We start from the raw sequence: 27,256 nt of genomic DNA on the forward strand, positions 1-27,256 counted from the left end.
CCGCGGCAGTCTGATCCTCCTCCTTTCCCCTGCGCCACATACGTCATTTATAACCTCGGCCACATTCATCATAACACCGGTTGATTGCCCACACATAGATCTACATTTTTTATCCAGATGTCGCTCTCATATTGTTCAGAGTTTATGTAGTATATGGCCATATTATCGATATGTAAGATGACATTCTCAGGTACGCTGATACATAACGTTTCATCTGGTAGGGGACCCTGGGTGGTGGTGTCCTGCTGTTAAGTAAGAGTGGCTATCTTAAATGGAGTCTTCATCAGCTATCTGTCACCTACAATCTCAATTTGAGTGGTGGTAACCTGGGATCGAGAGGTGGCGGTTGTGGGACAACGGGTGTCTGCCATCATGGGCTTAAGTCCACATATTCCATTAGTACTGTCATGGACAAATGGCTTGCTGGGACAAAGGTAATGGATTTCTTTGGTGAGGGTGCACATGGGCAGATTAGGTGCCAGGTTCACCACATTCTTGAGCCGATAAATGTTATCTAAAGCTATGATGGGAAGGTTAATGAGGAAGACTTCTTCTCCATTTTCCGGGTTTAGATAAAGGGGAAGAGCACTACCAGTGTGTAGGCTAGATGGGCCTGATGGCGTGTGACAGCTTCTTTAGTGGCACTAGCTAGGAGGTTTTGTACCAGAGAGAGAGGGACAAGATATGGGGGAATCTGACCTATAGCCAGACTATCCACTGATGACCCAATCTCTCTCAACATGTCTGTCATTAGCATATTTATGAGTTGTGTGTGAGCGTAATCCACCTGCATTACCGATAGAAGTGCGTCCACGGCCTTGATTGTTCGATTTAAAGTGAGACTGTGTGCGTTTACTATCAAGACTGTTCCCTTAACGATTTCTCCAATGGTTTGGAGCTCCTGTTGCTGTAGGTGTAATTGTTATTCAATTTCAGGGATTTCCGCATCTAACTCATTAATACTGTATGACGTTTGTCGGTTGCCAGGGTGACTGCATTGAAAGAGTCTGTTTGTCTGATGCTAAACAGAGAGCCTACGGCTGTGGCAGCCAGTAGGGCTCCAATAAACCTTTTTGACCTCTTAGTTTGTCCCAGCTGTTCATTTTGAGATACCGTGAATCTCTGCAATTGTTTAAACCTGTGAGTCACATCTGCCTCAGCATGCCTGATCACCTTCCTCATCCAGCTCATTCCAGCCCAACTGGTGAGACTTCCAGTCACTGGAAGGGTTTTTGGAGGGCATCTAGAGCTCATACACCACAGGGGAGAGGTCCTCTGTGATGACGTAAGGACCGGCCCAATGAGGAAGGAAGTTACGACCAGGTTTTCCAGAGTTCTGTTTGTCGTTCCCTGTCAGTTGAGCAAAAATGTAACACCACACCTTATCTCCCACTTGGAGTTTATCATAAGATGTCTTTTTGTCATAGTCGGCTTTGCGTCCTTCTGCACTCTTGTCCAGACTTTTCTGGGCAAAAACGAAGGTGGCACTTAAGTGTTCGTGTAAGTCAGTCATGTACTGATGTGTGGTGTAGGCCATGGCGATGTTGGCCTCACCTGGTTGATAGAGCAGATGAAGGGGCAGGGTCATCTGCCTCCCTTTCATCAGCTTGAAGGGTGAGAGTCTGGTTGACTCATGGGGTGTCGCCCTGATGGCCATGAAGACAAGGGGAAGTTTAATATCCCAATCCTTGTGATTTGAGGACACGTACTTTCTTAGGATGTTCACCACTGTTTGGTTAGTCCATTCCACCTTTCCTGATGACTGTGGACGGTAACTGATGTGAAAGTTAGCTTTCACACCCAGCTGCCATAGCTGCTGCATAACCTCGGCAGTGAAGTGTGTGCCTCTGCCTGAGTTAACTCTGCTTGTCAGGCCGAACCTTGAGAAGATTCATCAAGAGGTAGGCGGTGGTTTGAACTGTAATTTGGTGCAGGTAAGCATTCTACCCATTTGGTATTCACCACATACCACTGTGAGGAAGGATTTGTTGCCTCTGGTGGATTTTGACCAGGGGAAGGAGACACCTCATCGCTGTAGTGGTGCTCGGTGGAGAGTGTTTGCTAGTTGGAACTGACAGCAGACCAAGCAACCATTGATGTAGTCCGACACATCCTTCTGCATGTATGGTCAGTAGGCAACTTCCTGTAATGACTTCAGGGTGGCTTTGATGCCTCTGTGGCCTGCGCAAGGGGAGTCATGGGCATGAGTTAGCATCACCCCTCTTAGGCTCTGAGGCACCACAAATGCAGATGCGGAGAGTGTGTCAGAGACATGTACAAGTAGACCACTGATGACTTTGAAAGAGGCACGGGCCCGAAAAAGGAACGCTAAATTGTTGTTGGAGTCAAAATCGTCCACGGAGGGGAAGCATCCGAAAGGAATAAGACTATAGCACGAACAGATGAATCGTCATATTGCAGCGTCAAGAGGTCTGAAATGGCAAAGGCAGGTGAAACCGAGGCTGAAACTGGAGACGGTTGTTGAAAATTTGATGTTGTTGCCGTGCGTGAATGTGTAACAACACAAATCGTGGATTTGGGCGTGAACCGAATTTTCGTAAAACTGCCAGAGTGTGCCGATGATGCCGCCTTGTTTGGCCAGTTTGTCTGCCCGGTCGTTTAGATCCTTGTCTGTACCAGGAGTGACCCCTGACCTTTTTCCAGTAGATTTGCATATCGCACATGTTTGCATGCCATGAAAAGTTCCTTGTGTTTGACCGGTTTGCAGTTTGAAGTCATGAAGCCATGTTTTATCCACAATGGTAAGTGGGAGGTGAAACTCAAACGAGCATAGTTAGTCAGTGCAGATGTTTGACGTTTTTCTCATGTGCTAATTGCAAGGTTATCAGGATTGCTGCAATTTCGGCATATTGGGACAATTGTGACCCAAGTTGATAACATTGTGGTTTGCATGGAGTGTCGTGGACCCACAGAACCCCTACCCCTGATTTAACTTGAGTTTCATGGTGGAATGAGCATCCATCCACATGCTGTGACCATGTCCACACAGACAGACATTTAGACAGGGGTCAAAGTAATGGTGGTTTGATGGTTCAGGGGGTACAGTGTCAGGTGGCAAGAATGATTCTGATAGGGACTCTTCAGAACATTGTTGGCATTGTTGATGACCAAGATGGCGGCGCGAGCGCATCGCGAGGCCCAGCGTCTCTCTCAGATTTGCAATTTTGCAGTAATTATCCTGTTAATTTCGGGCTTGTTCGTACGGAACAGCCTCGCCTTAACATCCTACACCAGACAGGAACTTTTGGATATTGGAATACATCTCCCTGACGATCCAATCAACAATCTTCGACTCATCCCCGAGATCGCCAAAACACCCGAGGCTACGCACTCCACCCGGCCGGGCGGAAGTGCTCGCAGGCGGCGTCGAGACCATAAACAAAGGCGGGGGAAGCGCAGAGGTATAAGAGCTAAGCTAAAGCTAACACTGCACCGTCTCCCGTTACCCAGCATTTTCCTCGCTAATGTGCGGTCTTTGATGAACAAGATGGACGAGTTACGACTTCGCATCATGCACAGCAAGAGACTTATGGACTGTAATGTCATGATCTTCACAGAAACATGGCTAAACAATGGAGTACCGGACGATGCTATCAAGCTAGCCGGTCGCCACACACTCCGGGCAGACAGAACAGCAGAGGACTCCGGTAAGACCAGAGGAGGAGGACTGTGCATTTATATCAACAAAACTTGGTGTACAGACTCTGTCATTATTGGGAGACACTGCTCAGTCAACATTGAGTTTCTCATGATTAAATGTGGACCTTTCTATCAGCCAAGGGAGCTCAGCTCCACTATTGTAACTGCAGCTTACATCCCCCCCGATGCAGATGCAAAAGCTGCTATGAAGGAACTTTACACAGCCATCAGTAAACAACAGACTGCTCACCCGGAGGCTGCATTTATAGTTGCAGGTGATTTTAATCACTCGAACTTAAAGACAGTGCTCCCTAAATTTCACCAGCATGTTTCCTGCAATACAAGAGGAAACAAAACTCTGGATCATGTTTACACTAACATTGCAGGAGCCTACACCACGACCCCCCTCCCCCACCTGGGACAGTCAGACCACCTTTCTTTGTTCCTCATCCCCAAGTACTCCCCACTCATCCAACGTGTGAAGATATCACTGACAACAATTAAAGTGTGGCCAGCGGGGACAGACTCTGTACTTCAGGACAAGTTCCATCACACAGACTGGAGTATGTTTGCCTCTCAGGCTATCTTGGGCTCTCACACAGACACCTACACTTCTTCTGTGCTGGATTATATCAACACCACCATCGACAGTGTGACAACATGGAAGCAGATCACCACGTACCCAAACCAGAAGCCATGGATGAACAAGGAGGTGCGTCTCCTGCTGAAGGCCCGCAACACCGCCTTTAGATCAGGTGATGCAATGGCCTACAGCGTGTCCAGGGCAAACCTGAGGAGGGGCATCATCAAGGCCAAGCACTGCTACAAGCTGAAGGTAGAGGAACACTTCTCCAACTCCGACCCCAGACGCATGTGGCAGGGCATCCAGGCCTCTCATTCACCACCACAGACGTCCACGCTGCACTGAGCCGGATCAACGTCCGAAAGGCTGCTGGTCCAGACGGCACCCCTGGGCACGTGCTTAGAGCATGTGCGGAGCAGCTCACTGGGGTTTTTACGGACATCTTCAACCTGTCCCTCACCCAAGCAGCTGTGCCAGCATGCTTCAAAGCCACCTCCATTGTCCCTGTGCCGAAACACTCCAGCCCGACAGGCCTGAATGACTACCGCGCTACAGCACTCACACCCATAATTATGAAGTGCTTTGAGCGACTGGTCCTAGCACACATGAAAATCTGCCTCCCACCCACACTGGACCCATACCAGTTTGCCTACCGCAGCAATAGGAGTACAGAGGATGCAGTCTCCACTGCGCTGCACTCTATGCTCACACATCTGGACAATAACAACACATACGCACGAATGCTGTTTGTTGATTTCAGCTCAGCATTCAACACTGTCATCCCCTCCAAGTTGAACACTAAACTTGGAGACCTGGGCTTCAACACCTCCCTCCGTCACTGGATAATGGACTTTCTGACCAACAGACCCCAGTATGTTAGGTCAGGACACACCTGCTCCTCCACCATCACACTCAACACAGGCGTACCACAGGGCTGTGTGCTGAGCCCATTCCTCTACTCCCTCTTCACCCACGACTGCAGACCTGTACATGGATCCAACACCATCATCAAGTTTGCGGACGATACAGCGGTGATTGGCCTCATCAGCAACAACGATGACACAGCCTACAGGGAGGAGATACAGCATCTGGCCACCTGGTGCGCTGACAACAACCTGCTTCTCAACACCAGCAAGACGAAGGAGCTCATCGTGGACTTCAGGAGAGAAAAGGGAAGCACGCACAACCCCATTCACATCAACGGGATGGCTGTTGAACGTGTCTCCAGCTTCAACCTCATTTCGTTGCACTATACTTGTATATGTGTAATGACAATAAAGTTGAATCTCATCTCATCTCATCTCATGCTGCAAGTTCCATGCCAAGGGGCGTTTTGCGATTTTGAGAATAACGCCCCTCCATGTCAAAACTTTGCAGGGTCGTCAACCAAGATGCGACTCGAGAGTTTGTCACTACTCCGTCTCTAAATCGTTGGCTGTTAAGGAAGGTGACTGGTTGGTGATTGGTTTCAAAGATCACCTTTTGGCCTTAAAGATAGTTGGAGAAGTGTTTTATGGCCCAGACTGTGGCCAACAGAGCTTTTTCACAGTCTGTGTATTTAATCTCAGGTGGGGCTAGGGTTTTGCTGGCGTATGCAACTACCCATTCGTCTGAGTCATGGACTTGATAAAGTCCTGCACTTAGACAATGGCTAGAGAATCCAATTTCAAGATGGAATTCTTTCTGGTAGTCTGAGTAGCCCAGACAAGGAACTGTGCATAGTCGCTGTTTCAGAGATTGCATGGCCTCTTTTTGAGGTTCGTCAAATGTGAAAGGGGATTCTTTCTTTAACAGATCACTGAGTGGTTTTGCGATGTCTGCGTAGTCGGGTATGAACTGGCGGGAGTAGTTGCACACATTTTAGAAACTGCATAGCTCAGAGATGTTAGTTGGAGTTTTGATGTTCATAATTCCCTGCACCCTACTTGTCTGTGATTCTACGGCATTTGAGTCGACTAGAAGTCCCACATAGTTTACCTTTGTCTTACACCATTGACATATGAACAGAGATATTTTGGCTCCGGCACTGGTAAATTGGTAGAGCACGTGATCAGTCGCCTACATCTTGTGAAAGTGTATTGTCGGCTTGCAAAGGTGAAGGCCAGCTGGTCTGCCACATGGACAGGAATGGTCCAGAACCCAGACATAATGTCCATGGACGAGAAGTATTTGGCGTCTTTAATCTTTGGAAGTTCCCGATTCAGTTGTGCCATCGGCCACCTGGACAGGGGAAGTGGTTGGTTTAACTTCCAATAGTCAGTCGCCACATGCCGTTTGTTTTAAGCACCGGGCACTGAGTATGTGCTATTGCACGGTCGAATGATGCCCATGCAAGGTTATCAATAATGTCCTGCACTGGTTCATACGATGCTAAGGGTATGTTGTATTGGCGTACGAACGTAGGAGGAACAGCAGGTGGCATTGGGATGCGTACTGAATTGTTGAGCCCACAATCAAATGAGTCTTTTGCAAACGACTTTTCATATTTGGGCAGAATGCCGCAAAGTTGTTCGCGTTCTTTGTCTGACTGTAGAGCGTCCACTTCCACCACCACCTGATCCACTTGGGTTTTAAAATCACGTTGGTTGGTACAGGTGTGTCCGAAGTTGACCATGATGGCTCTGCCTCAAGATACGTGTCTGGGTCGGGTCAACTGAGTCAACTGACATGACATGGACTGTTTGGAGAACCATTTGTGTACTGTCAGCAAGATCAACCTGGCAGACCGTGTCTTGGGTTAGTTTTACAGCAGGGAAGACGTTTTCGTCGTTGTTGCCGGAAAGTAACGGTGGAGGTATATCTCCTATCACCGGAATTCTCAGCTCAAAGTCATAAAATTTTGTACTGATCAGCCAGCCCAGTGGGGTGGACTTGGGGATCAGTATATTCTGTACAGTAATCATTTTTTACCAGCAGGTGTGTGGATTTGGAGCATAGATCCATCAAGGGAGTGGCTTGAATGGTAGGCCCAAGTGAAAGAAGAGCAATGACTGTTGAATGAACACCTGTGAGTGGGGTCAATGTTGCCCCAGTCCGATGTTCAATCTTATGGAGGTTTGTCGTATATGCCGGTATGACCACGTGAAATGCGTTGGCCACCTGACATACTTCTGCAATGGACTGACCCAATTTTAGGTTATCAAGAGCTGGGGCCGTGTTGTCTCCAACAGTTTTATAGGACCACAGCGTGTTGTTAATGGTCTTGACTTGTACATCTAGCCTAACAAGGAGGTCACTGCCTATGAAAGCTGGGTGAGGGAGGTTGGGAACGACCAGGAAGTTATGACTTAGCTCTCAGTGATTCCAACACACCTTCAAGGCAGAGGTTATGGTCGCTCGTGAATGGGGTTGGAGAGGAAGACTTTAGACACCTGAATAGAATAGGATATCAGGGTTAGTGTCAAAGAGTTGAACAACTCTTGACTAATGCAGTTTGATCAGCCCAGAGAGTCAAGGCCACATCTTCGACATGTGTGTTTTTGAGGTGGATGCCTGGGGTCACTATCGGACAAGTATTCGTCTGTCCCAGTGAGGTTGGAAAAAGTACAGAGGAAGTTATCTCGTTGAGCGAGGTTGTCAGATGGGGACCGTCCGCTTTTCGAATAGGTGTCTGTGTTCGTGCCAAGGTCGTTGCCAGCTTCAGCGGCTGCAGACCGTGTTGGCTATTAAGTGTGCCTACCTCACTCTCAAGAGTGAAACAGTGAGCCGTGGTGGTAGGAGGATGGATGGATGGATGGATGGATGGATGGATACTTTATTGATCCCGAGGGAAATTCAAGGCATCCAGTAGCAGTATACAGACAGGCAGGACACAAGACATTAGTTACAATACAATACACAGGAGTGCTTAGGGTGATTGCCATTAAAGTACCCAACTATTGAGGAGCAGATTAGCATTAAGTGTCAAAGACAATAGAGTGAAACTTGACCTAGTTAGAGTGATCATGTCAACCATTACAGATGTAGCATACCACAACAGTAGGATGAAAGCAGACATGATTAGGGTGATTATCATTAAAGTGACCAGTGCTCAGTAAGGTGACTATCAATATGCATTAAAGTGTCCACTGGGGGCTGACTCTGAGCTCAGCAGTGCAGATGAGGAGTGAGAAAAAAAGTGAAAAATGAGTCCAGGGTTCACTGTGTGCTTCTTCCCTGCCGTGACAGTGAAGTGTTGTACAGTCTTATGGCCAGGGGGACAAAAGAGTTCTTGAGTCTGTCCGTGGAGCACAACTGTGACAGCAGTCTGTCACTGAACATGCTCCTCTGCCCGGTGAAGTTGCTGTGCAGAGGGTGGTGTGTGTTGTCCATGATGGAGAGCATTTTGTCCAGGAAGAGATACAGGCAAAAAACTGCGAACCTGGGCCCAGATTTTCGAGCGTTTGAAGTCAATGAGCGGCTCAAAGCGGTTGAGCAGGTCCTTGCTGACAAGTAGAGGGATGGAACTGAGTGGAGACACATAGACCGGATGAATCACTAATGGTTTAATGGTTGTATTACCATTTGAGTAAGGTTGGATGTTCATTACACAGGACTGAAGTTTCAATTCCCTTCTGGACTGATGGGCTATCTTACTTACCTTGTTGAAGAGTGCAAATGACATCAAGGTGACATCTGTCGCTGTATCAAGGAGGGCTTCATATTCAACCTTGTTTTCAAGGACATTTGACAGGTAGAACTTGCATGCTTCTCTTTTCGATCAGATGACACAAGAACTGTTGGAATGGTGGTTCACCTTGTCGCGGCCATAAATGTCAAAATCACATCACTACACATCTTGACAGAAAAACACACCTCCATTCCTGGCTTTCCCTGTCATCCACCCACATTCATGTCAGTATCTAATGGGAAATAATCCACCGATCCCCACGGAAATTGGGATCCGTCCTCCAGGAAGGCATTAGTATAGGTGCCAGTCCTCTTTGACGGAGTAGGGAGTGAGTGGAGAGAAAAAAACAGTTGAGGAGGAGAAGGTGACTGTGTAATATAAAAGCGTTTTTTTTAAGTCCGCGTTGAGCCGTCTTGGTTGGCTGGAGTTACATCGGCAATATAAATTGTTTCTTATGAATATTGTATTGCTGAGTTGTTTGTGTTGGTGACTGTTTTTGTTGTTCATTAATTATTCCTGGCTCTGGCTTTATTATTTTTGTGCAGGTTGACTATATTTTGTTTAAATGTATTTTTTTCTTTGTCAGACTTGACTCCCAACTTTAAAACCAGTCAATCCTACTACAACCTTGGATGACTTCAAGAGCACTGTCGGTGGAGTTGTTTGTGGGATTAGCACTGACTACCAAGACTGCACTGGCTGGTTTGTCCTCTGGTTTTAGGGTTTCAAGATCAATGGAAGTTTCTACCATACCCGGGCTGTCAATACCATTTCGATAGAGGTCGTCCTCCTCTACGCTTCAGGGTCTCCCAACATGTCTGCAAGGAGGTTAGCTTTCTTATTCTTTTCTGCTTGTTGTTTTAGGAATTTTTTTTAGCGCTTCTACCTCTTTTTCTGAAAAAAATTGTGGTTAAAGGGTCTTTCATGCCATTCTCACAAGTCTACAGAGGGTTTAAATGATCATTTCCACTCATTTGGTTATTGAGAAACTTGTTTCGGACCCTTTGGTTACGCGATTGATCCCTCGGTCAAGAGTGGTAGCTCTGATGCCACTCTTGGGCTCTACTGTCACGAGTGTCCTGGTTGTCCCGATTGTTCCACTGTGTGGGTGGAAACTTGGGTCGATGGGTGTCAGGGAAGTAACGATTTGATTCTGATTGGTGGTAATTGCTACGAAACCCAGGGTTTGGTTTAACCCTCCTGCCTTCACTGGTCAGAAAGGTTTGTGATCTTTGAGTGACCTTTCCTTTGACCTTGAAGGACTTTAGCGAACACCTTCTGTTGCTCTTTCAAGTTCGAGGGCATGTCTTTTGTATCAGGCTTTTTGGCAGAGACTTGTCAGTGTTTAGCAAAGCCTCTTAAGGCAAGCTCACACAGTTGTTGACTGGTGAGGGTGCGCCGACAAGCAGCGACACCTCCATACTACAACTCGCCATCATCTGATGGCGAGTTGTGGGATGGAGGTTTTGAAAAAAAGTACTTTAAAGTTCACGTCTTCCTCCATCTCGGGTTGGTTTTTAGGACCGAAGTAAGCTTGAAGTAAGCGCCTGTAGTACAGCTGAGGAGACTCACCTCTGTCCTTTCTGACTGCAAGAGCAACAGCCAACCCTGTTGGATGGATGTTGTCGGAGTATTCGTCTATCAACGTCTGTCAAAGCAACTTGTAGTCACTCCTGGTCAGGCTGACATTTGATAAAACTGCCGATAACACAGTTGGACATCATCCTGATCAAATACAGTCTGTCGTCAGTTGTAGCACCTGGAAATTTTTGTAGGTGGTACTCAAGGTCTTTGAGATACATTCTAGTCTCAAAACTAGCCTTATTACCTAATTACCCCTTGGGTCATCCAGTTAGGTCCATCAAAACAGTCTCTAAAGGATCCATCGGGTCACTGATGCTAGCTTGAGGTGCGCTGTCGGCGGCCTCCATGTTTAGTTTTTGTCAACTGTCAACCAGATTAAGAAAGGAAAGAAGGGAAAAAACTGAAAAATAATAATAAAAAATAAGTAAAAGAAAAGAATAAAATAAAAGTTTAAAATAAACATTTTGAATGAAAGTCGTTGAAGAGGGGAAAAAAACCTAAATCCAATTAGATTAAAGTTTCAAATTGAAATTTTAAATCGAATTATAACTAAACTAAACTAGGATTTACCGTAAGTCTAGTATTAAGGATCGAATTAAATTAATTGAACAAGATTAAGAATGGTTGACAATCGTGGCGCCGATAGCGCAGCGGCAGCGCGCGTACCATGTTGCGAGGCTTTGCTCCTCGCGCGGGCGGCCCGGGTTCGCGTCCGGCCTGTGGCCACCTTCCCGCATGTCTCTCCCCACTCTCTCCCTGTTTCCGACTCTATCCACTGTCCTATCAATAAAGGCAAAAAGGCCAAAAATAAACCTTTAAAAAAAAAAAAAAAGAATGGTTGACAATCCAGAGGCATACTAATAGTTCTGGTTTTGTCAATTGTCAGTTTGAGCTAATAGTTCTAAACAACAGGCAGTTACAGTATTAGTTACTGATTAGCAGGCACCTTTGATGAGAAAAATAAAAACTAAATGAAAGGATTTATTGAGGAAATCTCTAGAGTGGTGATCAAACCTGGATTAAAATTGAATTCTAGTTTGAATTTATTTGGAAATTCAATACTAAGAGATCATAAAATCTTAATCTTAGGATTTAGGTGACTCAAACAACTGTTGTGTTAAAGTCTAAGTTCATTGGGGTGTTGATTGTCACCAAGTAACAGAAAATTGTCAGGATAAAACTATGGACAATATCACCCAGCAAATTGGAGTATTACTTAAATTCAAAGTTGGTACTAGGACATTTTAAATCTAACATAAGACTGAACACCTAACCCTAATTATTAACGTTAGACTAAAGTTTGGAGAAATTGAGGATTAATGTTAATTAGCATTTAGTCAAAATAATGATCTTAATGATCTTAAAATAACGATCTTTTGTCAGAGACAAAACAGACAAGAGAGGGTACTAGGCTAAATTAAATTAGTCTTCTCTTCAGATTAATATATATATGTATATTAATATATATATATATATATATATTAATATACATATATATTAATATATATATATATTTCTGACAAAACAGATAAGAGAGGGTACTAGGTTAAATTAAATTAGTCTTCTCTTCAGATTTATGTTATGTTATGTTATCGATTTATATTATTTTGACTAAATGCTAATTAACATTAATCCTTTCATTATTTATATATATATGTAATTAAAGTTGCTGGCATTCACAGGGAGAAATGAATCATTACATTTTCAAACTGATTTAATCAAGCACCCATCCAATGGGAATAAAGGAACTCACAAGCCTATGTGGTCAGGACAGTCAGTCATCAAAGTCATTCAGTAGTCAACTTTGGGTAATCATAGTTATTCAAAGCAGCCACAAGATGGAGCTCTTGCTCAAACTGGACCAGGGAGGTGGTCAACAACAGTTACTATGGCCACCGCTAGGGGAAGTAGTGACTTAAAGTACTCTTTAAGGGTCTAATATCACGAAGGAGAAGAGTCCTGATGACTCTGGCTCAGTTAGCTCTGTGGCTAACACCTTAGTTCTCAACATGCATATAATTAACGCAGACGATCAGCTGTCGAAGCAGCGATGGATCCTGCTTCTCTGAGAGGAACGTCCAAATGTCCCCCGCAACGAATTGCGTTTTAAAAGTTCACAATTAACTACTTTGTGAACTAATGATGGGGTTTCCGTGCAGTGACGAGATTAAACTAGAGACTCATAGTTTGTGTTTCCCGGCTAAACCTTACTTTTATTCAGAATCTCGCAAACAAAAGCGACTTAGAAAAGGCCTATATAAAAATTACTTGTTGCACAGTGGCAACTGCTTAAGCATAACACTGTGCACAGCGGCAACAATCGGTAGAACAGGAACTTAAATGTTGGCTGACGTTAAAGATTCAGCTCATGTAGGGAATCCCCACAGCTGACTAACGCGTCATAAGCCTGACAACATCACTCTTTAAGCTGACAGTTGGCGGCGGCGACACACAAAGGGATTTCCCAAAACTCTAACACACAACTAACAAAAAAAACGACAATGATTCAAGTTTTAAACAAACATGGATAAAATACGTTATGTTTCGTTACAAATACGTCTAAACAACAGTAACTGATATATTTAACGAAGGTGAACAAAAGAAATTATACATTGCTTTTCAACTAGTTGAAGTATGGTATCATGGTCTAACGTTCGTCCGATAAAACGTATTAATTTAGTTAAGGTCAAAAGTGTAGACTATGGATGATGGGGAAAGGGAGTTAGAAGCTTAACAGACACGACCATCTTTGCTCCTAACATCGCTGTTGGAATGCTCTTACTTTGGAGTAGAATCAAAATGAGTCCGCCTTGTGGTACCACTCGGTCAATTGTTGCACACCAGACAGCTGGCCAGCGCTGTGTCTGATCGGACATAAATGCCCTTGCAGGAGGTATTGAATAAGCAGTTGTCAATCAATACATCAATCTTTACTTGTATAGCATCAATTCATAACAGGCGTTATCTCGAGACACTTTACAAAAAAACAGGTAAAGGGCTTTACTCTTTGTCTGTTAAAATGAACAAAAGAGCAGGTAACAAGACCATGCTCATCGTTATGTTTACAAAAAGCAGGTAAAGGACCTTACTTATTGCTATATTACAAGAGCCCAGCTTAACCTCAACAGCGTGGCAAGAAAAAACTTCTCTGTAACAGGCAGAAATCTTAAGCAGACCCGGGCTCATGACGGAACAGCCATCTGCTAAACTACGCTGGGCTTGAAATGGAATGGGGGAGATGGGATAAGATGCAGAAAGAAGGATAGGATGGGGAGGGGGCAGGCCATCCTCATCAACAGTCCCGAGGAACCTAAGAGAGTTCAGGAGCTCCCAGAAAAAGGAGAGGTTAGTAACTTGAATATAAAGATAGTGACAAGCAGAAATAAGATACGAAAGCAGAGAAGAGAGAGAGAAAGAGGGAAAGAGAGATCAATCAATCAATCAATCAATCTTTATTTATATAGCGTCAATTCATAACAGGCGTTATCTCAAGACACTTTACAAAAGCAGGTAAAGGACCTTACTGTTTGTCTGTTAACATTAACAAAAGGGCAGGTAACAAGACCATGCTCATTGTTATGTTTACAAAAAGCAGGTAAAGGACCTTACTTATGGCTATGTTACAAGAGCCCAGCTTAATCCGTCATGGCGTGGCAAGAAAAAACTTCCTTTTAACAGGCAGAAATCTTCAGCAGACCCGGGCTCATGACGGAACAGCCATCTGCTAAACTGTGCTGGGCTTGAAAATGGGATGGGGGAGATGGGACAAGATGCAGAAAGAAGAATAGGATGGGATAGGTTGGGGGGGGGGGGGTCTGGGCAGGCCATCCTCAGGGGGAGGGGGGGGGGGGGTTGTTTGGGCAGGCCATCCTCACCAACAGTCCCAAGGAACCTAAGAGAGCTCAAGGAACCTAAGAGAGCTCAAAAGGAGAGGTTAGAATACAAAAGATAGTGACAAGCTACTGCTTGTCACTATAGACATATCTTATTACTATAAGGTGAGAAAGCTGGGAGAGAAAGAGGGAGAGAGAGATAAGAGATCCTGGTGCCAGTTCCCCCGGTAGTCTAAGCCTATAGCAGCATAACTATGAGCTGGTCCTAAGCCAGCCCTAACTATAAGATTTATCAAAAATAAAAGTTTTAAGTCTATTCTTAAAAGTACCTAGTGTGTCTGCCTCCCGGACCCCGACTGGTAGACGATTCCAAAGGAGCGGTGCCTGATAACTAAAGGCTCTACCTCCCATAGTACTTTTAGAGACTATAGGCACCACAAGCAGGCCTGCATTCTGGGAACGTAATGTTCTTGATGGATAGTACGGTACAATTAACTCTTTAAGATACGATGGTGCCTGACCGTTTAGAGCTTTGTAGGTGAGCAGAAGGATTTTAAATTCTATTCTAGATTTTATAGGGAGCCAATGGAGAGAAGCCAATACAGGAGTAATGTGGTCCCTTTTCCTCGTTCTAGTAAGAACACGAGCTGCAGCGTTTTGGACGAGTTGGAGGGTCTTTAGAGATTTACCATAGCACCCTGCTAAAATAGAATTACAGTAATCCAACCTGGAGGTAACAAATGCATGAACTAATTTTTCAGCATCATGTTGTGACAGGATCTGCCTGATCTTAGAGATATTACGAAGGTGAAAATAAGCTGTCCTTGAAATTTGTTTAATGTAGGAATCAAAGGACATATCCTGATCAAACAGAACTCCTAGGTTCCTAACAGTGGTACTGGAGGCTACACTAATACTACTAAGGGCCGTCATATCGGCAGAGAAAGTCTCTCTAAGGTTCTTAGGACCAATCACTATAACTTCAGTCTTGTCTGAGTTGAGCAGTAAGAAGTTTCTGGTCATCCAGGTCCTGATGTCCTTGACGCAGGCTTCTAGTTTACGAAGCTGGTTGGCGTCTTCTGGCTTCATTGCTATGTAGAGCTGAGTATCGTCTGCATAGCAATGAAAGTTCATGGAGTGTTTTCTCATAATACTACCTAGAGGAAGCATATATAATGTAAATAAAATCGGACCAAGCACTGATCCTTGAGGCACTCCATGGCTAACTTTGGTGTACAAAGAGGACTCATCATGAACATGCACAAACTGAGATCTATCTGACAAATAGGATCTAAACCAACTTAGAGCAGTCCCTGTAACTCCAAGCAATTGTTCTAGTCTCTGTAACAGAATCTGATGGTCAATTGTATCAAAAGCAGCACTAAGATCTAACAGGACAAGCACAGATAGAAGTCCCCTGTCTGAGGCTAACAGAAGATCATTTGTTACTCTAACAAGTGCAGTCTCAGTGCTATGGTAAGCTCTAAATCCCGACTGGAACTCCTCAAACAAGCTGTTGTTGTGGAGAAAATCACACAACTGATTAGCTACCACTTTCTCTAAGATCTTGGAGATAAAAGGAAGGTTAGATATAGGTCTATAGTTAGCTAGAGTTCCTGAATCAAGAGTAGGCTTTTTAAGGAGCGGTTTAATTACAGCTACTTTAAATGACTGGGGTACATAACCTGCTGCTAAAGATATATTGATCATATCTAGTATGGAGCTGCTAACTAGAGGAAAGACTTCCTTAAACAACTTGGTTGGGATTGGATCTAAAAGACAAGTTGACGGTTTAGACGCAGAAATAATCGAATTTAGTTCTGCGAGGTTAATTGGAAAAAAACAATCGAGGTTAGTATCAGAATTTGGAGCCGTTTCTGCCGAATCGAAAATATAGGAGGAATCTGCACTAAGTAAAGGTAGTAAGTTGCTAATTTTGTCTCTAATGTTTAGAATTTTATCATTAAAAAAGCTCATGAAATCATTACTGCTAAGGGCTAAAGGAATAGATGGCTCAAATGAACTATGACTCTCTGTCAGCCTGGCTACAGTGCTGAAGAGGTATCTAGGGTTGTTTTTATTTTCTTCGATAAGAGACGAGTAATAGGCCGTGCGGGCCTGCCGTAGAGCTTTCATATATCGATTATGACTATCTTGCCAAATTAAACGAGATTCTATCGTTTTGGTGGAGCGCCAAATTCTTTCACATTTACGTGACGTTAGTTTTAGAGTACGGGTTTCTAAATTGTACCATGGAGCTGATCTCTGTCGTTTGATTGGCTTCTGTTTTAGGGGAGCGATTGAATCCAGAGTAACTCTAAGTGAATCCACCGCACTATCTACAAACTGATCTAGCTGAGAGGGACTAAAGTGGTTATAGGAGTTTTCAACTAGGTTAGGGGATGGAACAGAAACAAAGGCAGCTGAAATAGCATCCTTAAATTTAGCTACAACATTATCATTTAAATTTCTAGAGAGCACTTTTTTATTAAGAGGAGTTAAGGTTGGTAAAAAGAAATCAAAAGTTATTAGGAAATGGTCTGATATCAGAGAATTTTCCAGAAAAACCGACAGACTGTTAATTTCAATACCATAAGCTAAAACAAGATCCAGGGTGTGGTTAAATCGATGGGTAGGTTTGTTTACACCCTGGGTGAAGCCAATAGAGTCCAATAGAGACATGAAAGCCATGCTAAGACTGTCATTAACAACATCCACATGGATATTGAAATCACCTACAACAATTATTCTATCACTGCTAAGAACTATGTGTGATAGAAATTCTGCAAATTCAGATAGAAATTCTGAATATGGGCCAGGAGGGCGGTAAACTATAACAACTAGAACTGGCTGAAAAGTTCTAGAGACTGGATGTGAAAGACTGAGTGCAAGACTTTCAAAAGAGGTATAATTCAGCTTTGGTCGAGGATTGATTATAAGACCAGAATTAAAAATAGCTGCTACTCCACCACCTCGACCAGTGTCTCGAGCTATATGAGCATTCAAATGACTGGGAGGGGTGGATTCATTTAAACTAACATATTCATCCTGAGAAAGCCAGGTTTCAGTTAAACAAAGTAGATCAATATGATTCTCTGATATTAGCTCATTTACCAGGAGAGATTTAGATGCTAGGGATCTAATGTTTAGTAAGCCGCATTTAATTGTTAGATTTTTTTGCCAAATCGTATTTGTAGTTTTGATTTTGACTAAATTTTGATGATTTACGCCTCTTTTATTGAGGCTGGAATTGCCTATGACAGGTCTGGGGCGGAGAACAGACACAGTATCTATAGTATAAGTGGGGTTACAGCTATAAGAAGATCTAACTGAGTTACAGTTAGATTTACAGTCACAAGGACAGCTATAGTGGCAGGTAAACAGATCTAAAGGAAGCGCAGAGAAGTGTGTAAGACTGCAGCTCTGCATCCTGGTCTGAACTCTGATGAGTTGTCAGGGTTTGGGACTAATAAACTCTGCTACGTTTCTAGATAATAGAGCTGCACCAACCAGAGTAGGATGGATGCCATCTCTAGCTAGCAGACCAGGCTTTCCCCAAAAGGACTGCCAGTTATCTATGAAGCCCACATCGTTTACTGGACACCACCTCGATAGCCAGCGGTTGAATGAAGACATGCGGCTATACATGTCATCACTGGTCAAATTAGGGAGAGGACCAAAGAAAACTACGGAGTCCGACATCGTCTTAGCAAAACTACACACCGACTCCACATTAACTTTAGTAATTTCCGACTGGCGAAGTCGGGAGTCATTTGTGCCGACATGAATTACAATTTTATCAAATCTACGTTTAGTCTTTGTCAGCAGCTTTAAGTGAGCCATGATGTCGCCCGCTCTGGCCCCGGGTATACACCTAACTATGCCCGCTGACTTCGCTAACTTCACGTTTCTGACTATGGAGTCTCCAATTATCAGAGTTTTTGTCTCAGCGGGTGCGTCGCTGAGTGGGGAAAATGTGTTTGAAACATGAAGTGGTTGGTGGGGAGTCGTGAGCCTCGTTTTGTGACTATGCCTCCCTCGGACAGTAACCCAGCCACTGCCTCCCGGCTGCTCGGGAGCTACCGGGGGAGATTTAACACTATGTCGGCCCGCACCGGCTACAGAAGGCTGGCTAACTGCTGCTGCATAAGATGACTCTGACTCAAAGGTGCGGAGCCTGCTCTCTAACTCAGACACCCTCGCCTCCAAAGCTATAAATAAACTACATTTAATACAGATACCTTTATCAGTAAAGGAGGACGAGGAGTAACTAGACATCTGGCACACAGAACAAGAGAGAGCAGGAGAGGGAGAGGCAGGGAGAGAAGCCATAGTAGGAGAAGCTAACTGCTAAGTTAGCCTGAGAGTACGTAGTTTAACGCAAACAAAAGATCTATAGATAGCTAGCAGGGGTGCTTGGTGATTATTTCGATTACTCAGAGTGTGCAGTGAATGGAGACAAAATGTAAGAAAATACACAGGATAAACAATCTAGCTTTAGCTACCGAGCTATCGATCGGTAGTAGCGATAGAGCGAGACACAACAGGAAGTGATGATGCAATACGCTCACCGTAGTACGTCAGGACGTCACAGCTACTCAGAGATAAGAGATAAGAGTTCCTGGTGCCAGTTCCCCCGCTAGTCTAGGCTTATGGCAGCATAACTATGAGCTGGTCTATACCTAAGCCAGCCCTAACTATAACATTTATGAAAAAGAAAAGTTTTAAGTCTATTCTTGAAAGTACCTAGTGTGTCTGCCTCCCGGACCCCGACTGGTATACGATTCCAAGGAGCGGTGCCTGATAACTGAAGGCTCCACCACCCATAGTACATTTAGAGACTGTAGGTACCACAAGCAGGTCTGCATTCTGGGAGTGTAATGTTCTGAATGGTACAATTACGGTACAATTAACTCTTCAAGAAAGGCCGTTTAGAGCTTTGTAGGTTAGAAGAAGGATTTTAAATTCTATTCTAGATTTTATAGAGAGCCAGTGGAGAGAAGGGTGGTAAGGTCCCCCAACCCAACCCTCCCACAGTGCAGAAGCAGGGGGTTGTAGAGTGAGGAGATGAGAGCGATAGGGAGAGGAGCGCACCAGAGAGACGCACACCCTAAGAAAAAGCAAGTGCCCAGTTTGAATGGAAATATTGCCGAAAAGAGGGAAATAGGAAGACTTAATGGGTAATGTTGAAATTCTTTTGAAGGCAGATGCTGTGCATGTTCAGTTATATTAGTTAATGTATGGAGTTTATCTTTGTTGAATTGAAATAGAAAATAAATGCATCCCTTTAATTTTTCTGTTATTCGAAACATGTTAAGATGGTGGGGGAAAAACAATCTTTATACCTTCTTTTATTGAGCCTATGTCTCCTCCTAACTACAATAACCTCAGCCTGTTGTGCGTAACGCTGGGTTCCTGGGTTATCACCTTTCTTTTAAAGGTGTTAAATTCAGTCACAATCACCACAATTTCTGCCATATTTGCTACAGTAAAATCACAATGCGTTAACTTCTTTGCATTTTCTCGTCCCAGAATTTTGCACGCTAGGGCAGAAACGCCCCATATTGCATATTCATTAAGGCAAAGGTACTAAATGGACAATCTTGTCCAATGTTGTTTTGCTCATGTGAAAGACATAATACTCACTGTACGCTGTTAGTAGAGCAGATAGCAAATTTCTTGCGGGTGGTATTAAGTTTGGACATGTTTTAGGACCTTTAGTAAATCCGGCCCTGTGACACAACAACAAAAATGGAAATTGCATTTTATTTTTGTATTTTATGTTTGTATTTTTGTTGTCATTTTGAATGAAAAGGAAAATTTGTATTGAATATTAGTATTATTGCATGTGGCCTGACCAACCTCAATAAATCAATAAAAAATCTTTTTGGCCCTTTAAGATTTGTATTTTAGTACCCCTGCCCTACATCATCCTCTGTGACATCAGCAAGATCGAACAAGTTCTTCACTTAACACATGACACACAAGGACTTCTTAGATGAACAGAATATATGACTGTCTTCCTGTTGATATAGTGCAGGGGTGTCAAACTATAAGTCCTGGAGAGCCGGCTTCCTCAGACTGTTAGATGTCTCCCTGCTTGGACGCAGCTGAATCCAATGAGTGACTCGTTATCAGGCTTCTGCAGAGCTTGATGACAACACATTGTTTTAAAGCAGGTGTGTTAGAGCAGGGAGACATCTAAAAGTCTGAGGAAGCTGGCCCTCCAGGACTGGAGTTTGACACCTGTGATATAGTGTAACGAATATTATGTAACCTCTCTCTGCAAAATGCACAAACCCACTGTCTTTTGTGATGCGCAGTCACCTGCAGGTCCATATATGCCGCCTTATTTTGTTTAGGTTGCGGTTCATAGGACGGCACAGATTATCACTGCAGCACTTTTCTGAAACATTGTCCACATATATTTATGATTGTGTTAACTATTCCTATATCCTATCCTAGAGTCTGTTGGAGTTTTAAATACAAATGTATTAACAATTGTTAAATACCTGTCCAGACTACACTCGTACAGTGTGAGCTCTCAGGTTGTGCCCCACAATCGGGTCGTACAGTAAGGTTAAGGTCTAGTCGTGAGTTGTAAACGATCGTTGTACAGTGTGAGCTGACATGTCACCCCGACTTTTATACAATCAGGGAAAAATCGCACAGTTTGAGCCAGGCTTTAGAAAATTCGAATATTATATCCAACCATGAAAACATTGCTTTTGCTTGACTTTTGTGAATCAATAAAGCAATCAATTCTGTAAAAAGTTTATACCCTTCCCGTGAAGCATAAATTAAAATTTCTAGTCTTGTATTGTTTTAACTTTCAATCACAGACATTTTCAATATGCCCTTTGTCAAAAAACTGTTGCAAATGTAAAAGAGATACATGCCAGTTGATAAAGTCAGAGAAAACAATAGCTCCTGCAGCACTTTTCTGATAATATATTGTAATGTCATGATCTGCTTTAAAAGAATGACGTCCTTAATGCCCAGGCAGAAGTAGGTTGAACTGCTTCTCTTCATTTTGATCTTCAATCATCCCATACTCTATTTTAGACCTTTAGTGGATACATCGCAGCAAGACTTTTGAAACCTGACCACTCTTGGATTCTCACTCTTTTATCAGGAGCACTTTTAGCTGTTTTGTGTTTTATAATAAAAATCACTTTCTTCTGGGGGCGCTGCACAGCGGCAGTGTGCATGTCCCCATGTATCAAGGCCATAGTTCACACACTGGTTCAGCCCTCCCGCATGTCTCTACCCACTCTCTCTCCCTGATTTCCGCCTCTGTCCAAAAAAATCTTTAAAAAAAAAGAAAAAGAAAAAATCACTTTCTTCTTCATACAGTTTCTTTATCTTGAACATTACTTAAGTTACATTAATTAAACAAGGAACATGCTGTGGGGATAATGTGTCTGCAGCCAGGTGTAATGCTTATTTCAAAGATGATACACTAAATGAACAAGGATTTTGCACTAATGCTCCATTACTAAAATCAGTTGCCTGTCCACAAAAAAACAAACTAATTGTCTTCTTTGCATGTTTCTTTCTCAGATACATTTGTTAAACTAACCTTGCTTAACTCCATGGGCCACGAGATGTCCAAGTGTAAGACATCCATCTGTCGGGGTCAGCCCAACCCAACTTACAAAGAGACGTTCATCTTCCAGGTAGCTCTTTTCCAACTGTCGGATGTCACTCTCATCTTTTCTGTCTACAACAAGCGCAGCATGAAGCGCAAGGAAATGATTGGCTGGATTTCGCTTGGACTCAACAGCTCTGGAGAGGAAGAGCTAGCCCACTGGAGTCAGATGAAGGAATCTAAAGGACAGCAGGTTTGCCGCTGGCACAGTTTGTTGAAGTCCTAGTAAACGAAAATTAAGAGAATGATTTGAATAGGATAACTGCTCAGAGCAGTTTTTTTTGAAATAGTCAAGCAGTTGTGCCATTGGGATAGGCAAGGTGGTTTTCAACTGGTGGGTCAGGACCCAGAGCCATTTTCAGTGGGTCTGGAACAAAATTTTAGTAAAAAAGTCTTAGAAGTGTTTTTAAACATTTATTTTATTTTCAGATTCTTTCTTCTTTCACATGTTTTGTACAGACTGAGGTCCAAACTGCATAGTTTTTCAATGAATAAATCTGATTGGTTGGAAAAATTTCAAAAATTTGGGTCGCAATTTTTCACATAGGTGTTGGTGGTGGGTCCTGAGGCTAGACAAGTTGAGAACCACTGGGACGTTGAGTTGTCCATGTTGGCGTTGCGTATGACTTACAGTTTTTTGGATGTGATGTTCTTTATTTAACTGACAGCCCTACAACAATCTTCCAAGTTTCTATTACGAAAACTTTGTTCAACTGGTTGAGCTGGGACTGCTGCCAAGATTCAGTTCTGACCAAGAAAATTACTTACCGTAAACTCCAGACTATAAGCCGCTACTTTTTTCTCACACTTCGAGCACTGCGGCTTCTACTCCGGTGCGTCTTATTTATGGATTTTTCTTCGGGGACAATGAGCTTGTGCCGCAAAAACATTTGTCCTCGTCACGTCGGATCTTAATATCAGTCATTTTGCGCTTCATGCACGCACCATCATCATGGAAACCACACGGAGAAATGCATATGATGCAGCTTTCAAGTTAAAGGCGATCGAGCCGGCTGTCAAAGAAGCTAATAGAGCTGCTTGCACGTAAAGTTGAAACTGACAGCGACAACGAAAAAGAGACTGAGGAAGTGAGTAATGAAGTCATTCCGAGTCAGTGAATGGATGGACTTTTTCTTGTGAAATATATTACGGTCATCTTTTTCATCAGCAGTGTTACAGACACCGTCGGCTAGGCTTCGTATTTGCGGATGTTACCGGTAGCCTACGTATTTAATTAAATGTTTTAAAAAAATGTGTCACGTCTTTCTGTGTAAATAGCTCTTGTTATAACGTGGACACCTGCGGCTTATAATCAAGTGCGGCTTATATATGTACAAATACATTTTTTACTTATTTTTAGCCGGTGCGGCTTATATCCAGGTGCGCTCAATAGTCCGGAATTTACGGTACTAAAATGACTACTTAGCAACTGAAATTTTGATTCAGATCAGAAAAAACTACAACTCCTCCTTAGGCCGTTGAAAAATGACCCTCTTCTGCTTGTGTGCAATATATTCTAAACAGGTTAAAGGGAAGTTGTTATTTAGAATCTAGACCTAGGAAAATTAAAGTGTATACATAAATATTTGTTTCACATGAGAGGCGTCGATATTTTTAGCGCCATGTAGTTATCACTGTTTTAATGTGGGTAATGTTTCAGATGTCAGTTCCGTAGGTCATGGGTGTGGCTTAAACAACTAATTTGGGCAATGAGCATTTATAGTCACTTTTCGCTTTTTTATGATCACTGCTCATGCACCAAACTTATTAGTCATTGGTCCAAATTATTTCTGTTTTGGGGGCTGGAAACAAAAATATGCAAATACCTTAATGCAGTGAATATGTTTATTAAACAAGTCAAATCAAAATGTATAGATAGGGTTTTATTGACATGATGCAAATGTCACAGTTTTAAGCTTATAAGGTCAATCAATCAATCAATCAATCTTTATTTATATAGCGTCAATTCATAACAGGCGTTATCTCAAGGTAACTCTACGAGATCAAAATGTGTCTCCTGCCAATTCATATAAATGATCATTCGCATTAGAAGGCATGTTTGAAAATTGTATTTATTTTTTATGTTGGATAGAGGCCCAAATTACTACAATGTAATGAATCCAGTCTATACTGCACTGCCAAAGCATACAACCACACCATTTTCTGAAACACAGTTTATGAAAATAAGTCAAGCCACTTTAGTCTGTGACATTTTAACTAACTGACAATATAGTTCAGTTTAGTATTGTTTTTAGAGGTACAATCAGCATAATGTTATTTAACAAATAGTAAAAAAAGGAATGTCGCATTACTGACATATTGACATATGCTTTATATTAAAGTTTGTAGTTGTAAATGTGGTGTGATGGAGCTTTGTGGATGGAGTCCATCCTCTGTGAAATAGAAAACTTCCAACTTCAAAGAAAACGTATCTCTCGATTATCATTTTTATGCAAAATACTGGTATTTTGCAAAATACTGGTATTTTGCAGTAAAGCTAAAATGCTAAAAGAAAAAGAAAAACATTTTACCCACTTCTACCAATCTGGTGCTATTCAGTAAAGCTGAACATACAGCATCCTTTGCCTTATAATTTCACTTTATGAATAAGTTAACTGGTAAAAAAAAAAATAACAGCAAGAGCCCCTGACAAACCTACAACCATAGTTATAAAATGCACCCCTGATTGAGACAGAATGTCATGCAGCACCAACCAACCTTGGTTGGTGCTGCATGAGGTTTGTTTAGAGGGGAATGGATTGTATTGTTATCTGTGGCCACTTTTCACATTTCATTTCATCGTCACAGTGCCTGTGGTTGTGGTGAAAGACAGCTCTGTACAGTGTTTACATCTTGAACGTTTGTGTGTGTGATGAGGATGAGACTTTTTTTGTTTGAGTTGAAAAGAACGGTACAGTAGGTGGGGTGGGGACCACCTATGATCTATGTCAGTGGTTCGCAACTGGTGCAACACATGCACCCAGAGGTGGGTCGTGAATGTGTGCCTGAAAAAAAACTTGTGGGGAAAAAAAGTATTTTTAGAAATGTTTGTTTTGTTCTTTTTTTTTGCTTCTGTCACATGTCTTTTGTGACAGAAGCAGAGGATTGAGGTCCAAACTGCACAGTTTTTAGGTTAATAAATGTGATTGGTCGAAAAAATATCAAAAATTTGGGTCGCAATTTTTCACAGAGTTGGTGTTGGGTCCTGAGGCTAGATGAATTGAGAACCGCTGGGATAATGAATTTTGTGGTGCATGTGCAAATTCTCATTGTACTTATCTATTTGATTGTTTTTACATTATTTTTTATTTTTATTGTTTTGTATCTTTAATAGTACAGATGTATGTCAAATATATGTTAAATAGTGTATCCTATAATTAGTGTGCTTTTGCTTTCTGGATTGCTTGCAACTTTTGTTTGGTTTTTTTGTTGTTTTTTTTAAATAAATTAGTACATTTATGTCTTATAGAAGTAGCTGCAGTCCTCTTTATCTTTCCTTATTGAAAATAAGAAGGGACATCTTGGTGACTGAGACAGCTATCTCAGAAAGAAAGTCACTATTCTATCAGCTTTAATGCTTTTAAAATGGTGTGATACAAAAGCACTGCCTTAACAGCACAATTTAAAAAAAAAAAATATATATATATATATATATCCATAATACGTGGGGGAACTTCTCATAAAGTTGAGCGTGCTAAAAGTAACAAAATCCACCTTTGAACTCATGAGTCTTTAGATCAACCTAAATAAATTGAGTTTACTTGAATAATTCAATTCTTCAATCCTGCGTTGTAACTCAATACAAAACTAAGTCAAGTGTTTATTTTTTACATAAAAATCAACTAACGTCATGAAGTATATTACATATAAATAATGTAAAGAAGCAAACATAAAACTGGTCCAAGTTCAATAATGCCCAGCACTTTGTTTCAATTATCTTTATTTGGATTCCTCCATGTTACATTTATAAGGCTTCTGAAATGATGTACCGTTATATTCTGGCAATGTTATTTTTATTTTTTATGCTATAACAACTATAGTTGTAAATGGGTGAAATTTGTTATTTAAATGTTGGAACTACCTTTTTCATGGATGGCTTATGTGCCTTACTGTTCTTTACTCAGCCAACTAGTGTCACAGTGTCTTAATTAACTTGTTAATCTACTTTTATTCTGTATTTCCAGGTTGAGGTTGATTTATAAGAATGTCTTACAAATTGGTTGATGATAGATAACATTTACATGTGATAATGTTGTTTAAAAAGAACTTTTAAAACATTGCTGCGTCTGACTGTTTTTTCTTTACACCCATATGTCCTACACTAGTTATCATTTTGAAGAAACATGTAAGCTTAATGTAAGTTGTCTTGTGCTCTTTTAACTTTGAGGGTGTGGACTAGCTATAGCATGTTCTGAATTCTGCTCTGTACTATTACAGTAAATAAAGTCGTCTAACTGATCATCACCCATTCCAATAGTTAATTTACTGCATTTCTTGGAAAATCTGATTTTGTAAGTCTAAAATAGCTACATTAGTGTTTGAAAGCACTACCAAAAAAAAGATTCCAACATTTCTTAACGTGTCATACTCATGCAGCCCTCAATGACAATGAGTTCAATATGTTTGTACTGTCTATGTAAATGTACTTGGCAATAAAAAACGATTCTGATACTAATCACTACCAACCTTGTCGTGATCCTGGAAATATAGTCCCCCACTGTGAGGTGCACATGTGAACATCCAGATCAGGAGGATTTCTGGGGCAGTTCTCCTGAAATGATGTAGAAATGTGGAAACTACTCCTCAGCCTCCCTGAGAAAAAGTCTATTCTAGGGTACTGGAGAGGAGGATCCGGCTGTTAGTCGAACCTCAGATCCAAGAGGAACAATGCAGTTTTCGTCCCAGCCAAGGAACACTGGACCAGCTCTATACCTCCATCAGGTGCTCGAGGGTTCATGGGAGTTTGCCCATCTGGAGTAGGCGTTCAACCGTGTCCCCCATGGCGTTCTGTTGGGCATGCTCCGAGAGTATGGGGTCCAGGGTTCTTTGCTAAGGGCGGTCCGCTCCCTGTATGACCAGAGCAGGAGCCTGGTTCACATTGCCAGCAGTATGTCGGAACTGTTCCTGGTGCGCATTGGGTCGATGAGGAGTCCTTGCCCAGGTGGGATGTTTGAGTATCTTGGGGTCTTTCACAAGTAGGGGGAGGATGTAACATGACATTGACAGGCTGATCGGTGCAGCGTCCGCAGTCGTGGTCGCTGTATCAGTTTATCGTGGTGAAGAAGGAGCTAAGCTGAAAGAAGTCGAAGACCTCAATTTACCAGCCGATCTTCATT

At 42.4% G+C, this 27,256-nt stretch overlaps 1 protein-coding gene and 1 long non-coding RNA gene across 3 annotated transcripts in view; both read left to right on the forward strand.

The window, feature by feature from the left end:
* Positions 1-22,202, forward strand: part of syt14a (synaptotagmin XIVa) — a 122,855-nt gene extending 100,653 nt beyond the window's left edge. For both annotated transcript variants that reach the window (XM_079369691.1, XM_079369692.1), the window contains one exon: positions 21,833-22,202. In XM_079369691.1, coding sequence (XP_079225817.1) covers positions 21,833-22,146 — 314 coding nt within the window. In that variant the 3' untranslated portion in view covers positions 22,147-22,202. The remainder of the gene's footprint in view (positions 1-21,832) is intronic.
* A 1,521-nt stretch (positions 22,203-23,723) lies between these two features.
* On the forward strand, positions 23,724-25,351 carry LOC306840427. Its single transcript, XR_013781326.1, has 2 exons — positions 23,724-23,844; positions 23,910-25,351. It is a non-coding gene; the product is annotated as an uncharacterized lncRNA (long non-coding RNA).
* The last annotated feature ends 1,905 nt before the right edge of the window (positions 25,352-27,256 follow it).

The sequence above is a fragment of the Symphodus melops genome (assembly GCF_947650265.1).
Source record: "Symphodus melops genome assembly, chromosome: 19".
Taxonomy (NCBI): Eukaryota; Metazoa; Chordata; class Actinopteri; order Labriformes; family Labridae; genus Symphodus; species Symphodus melops.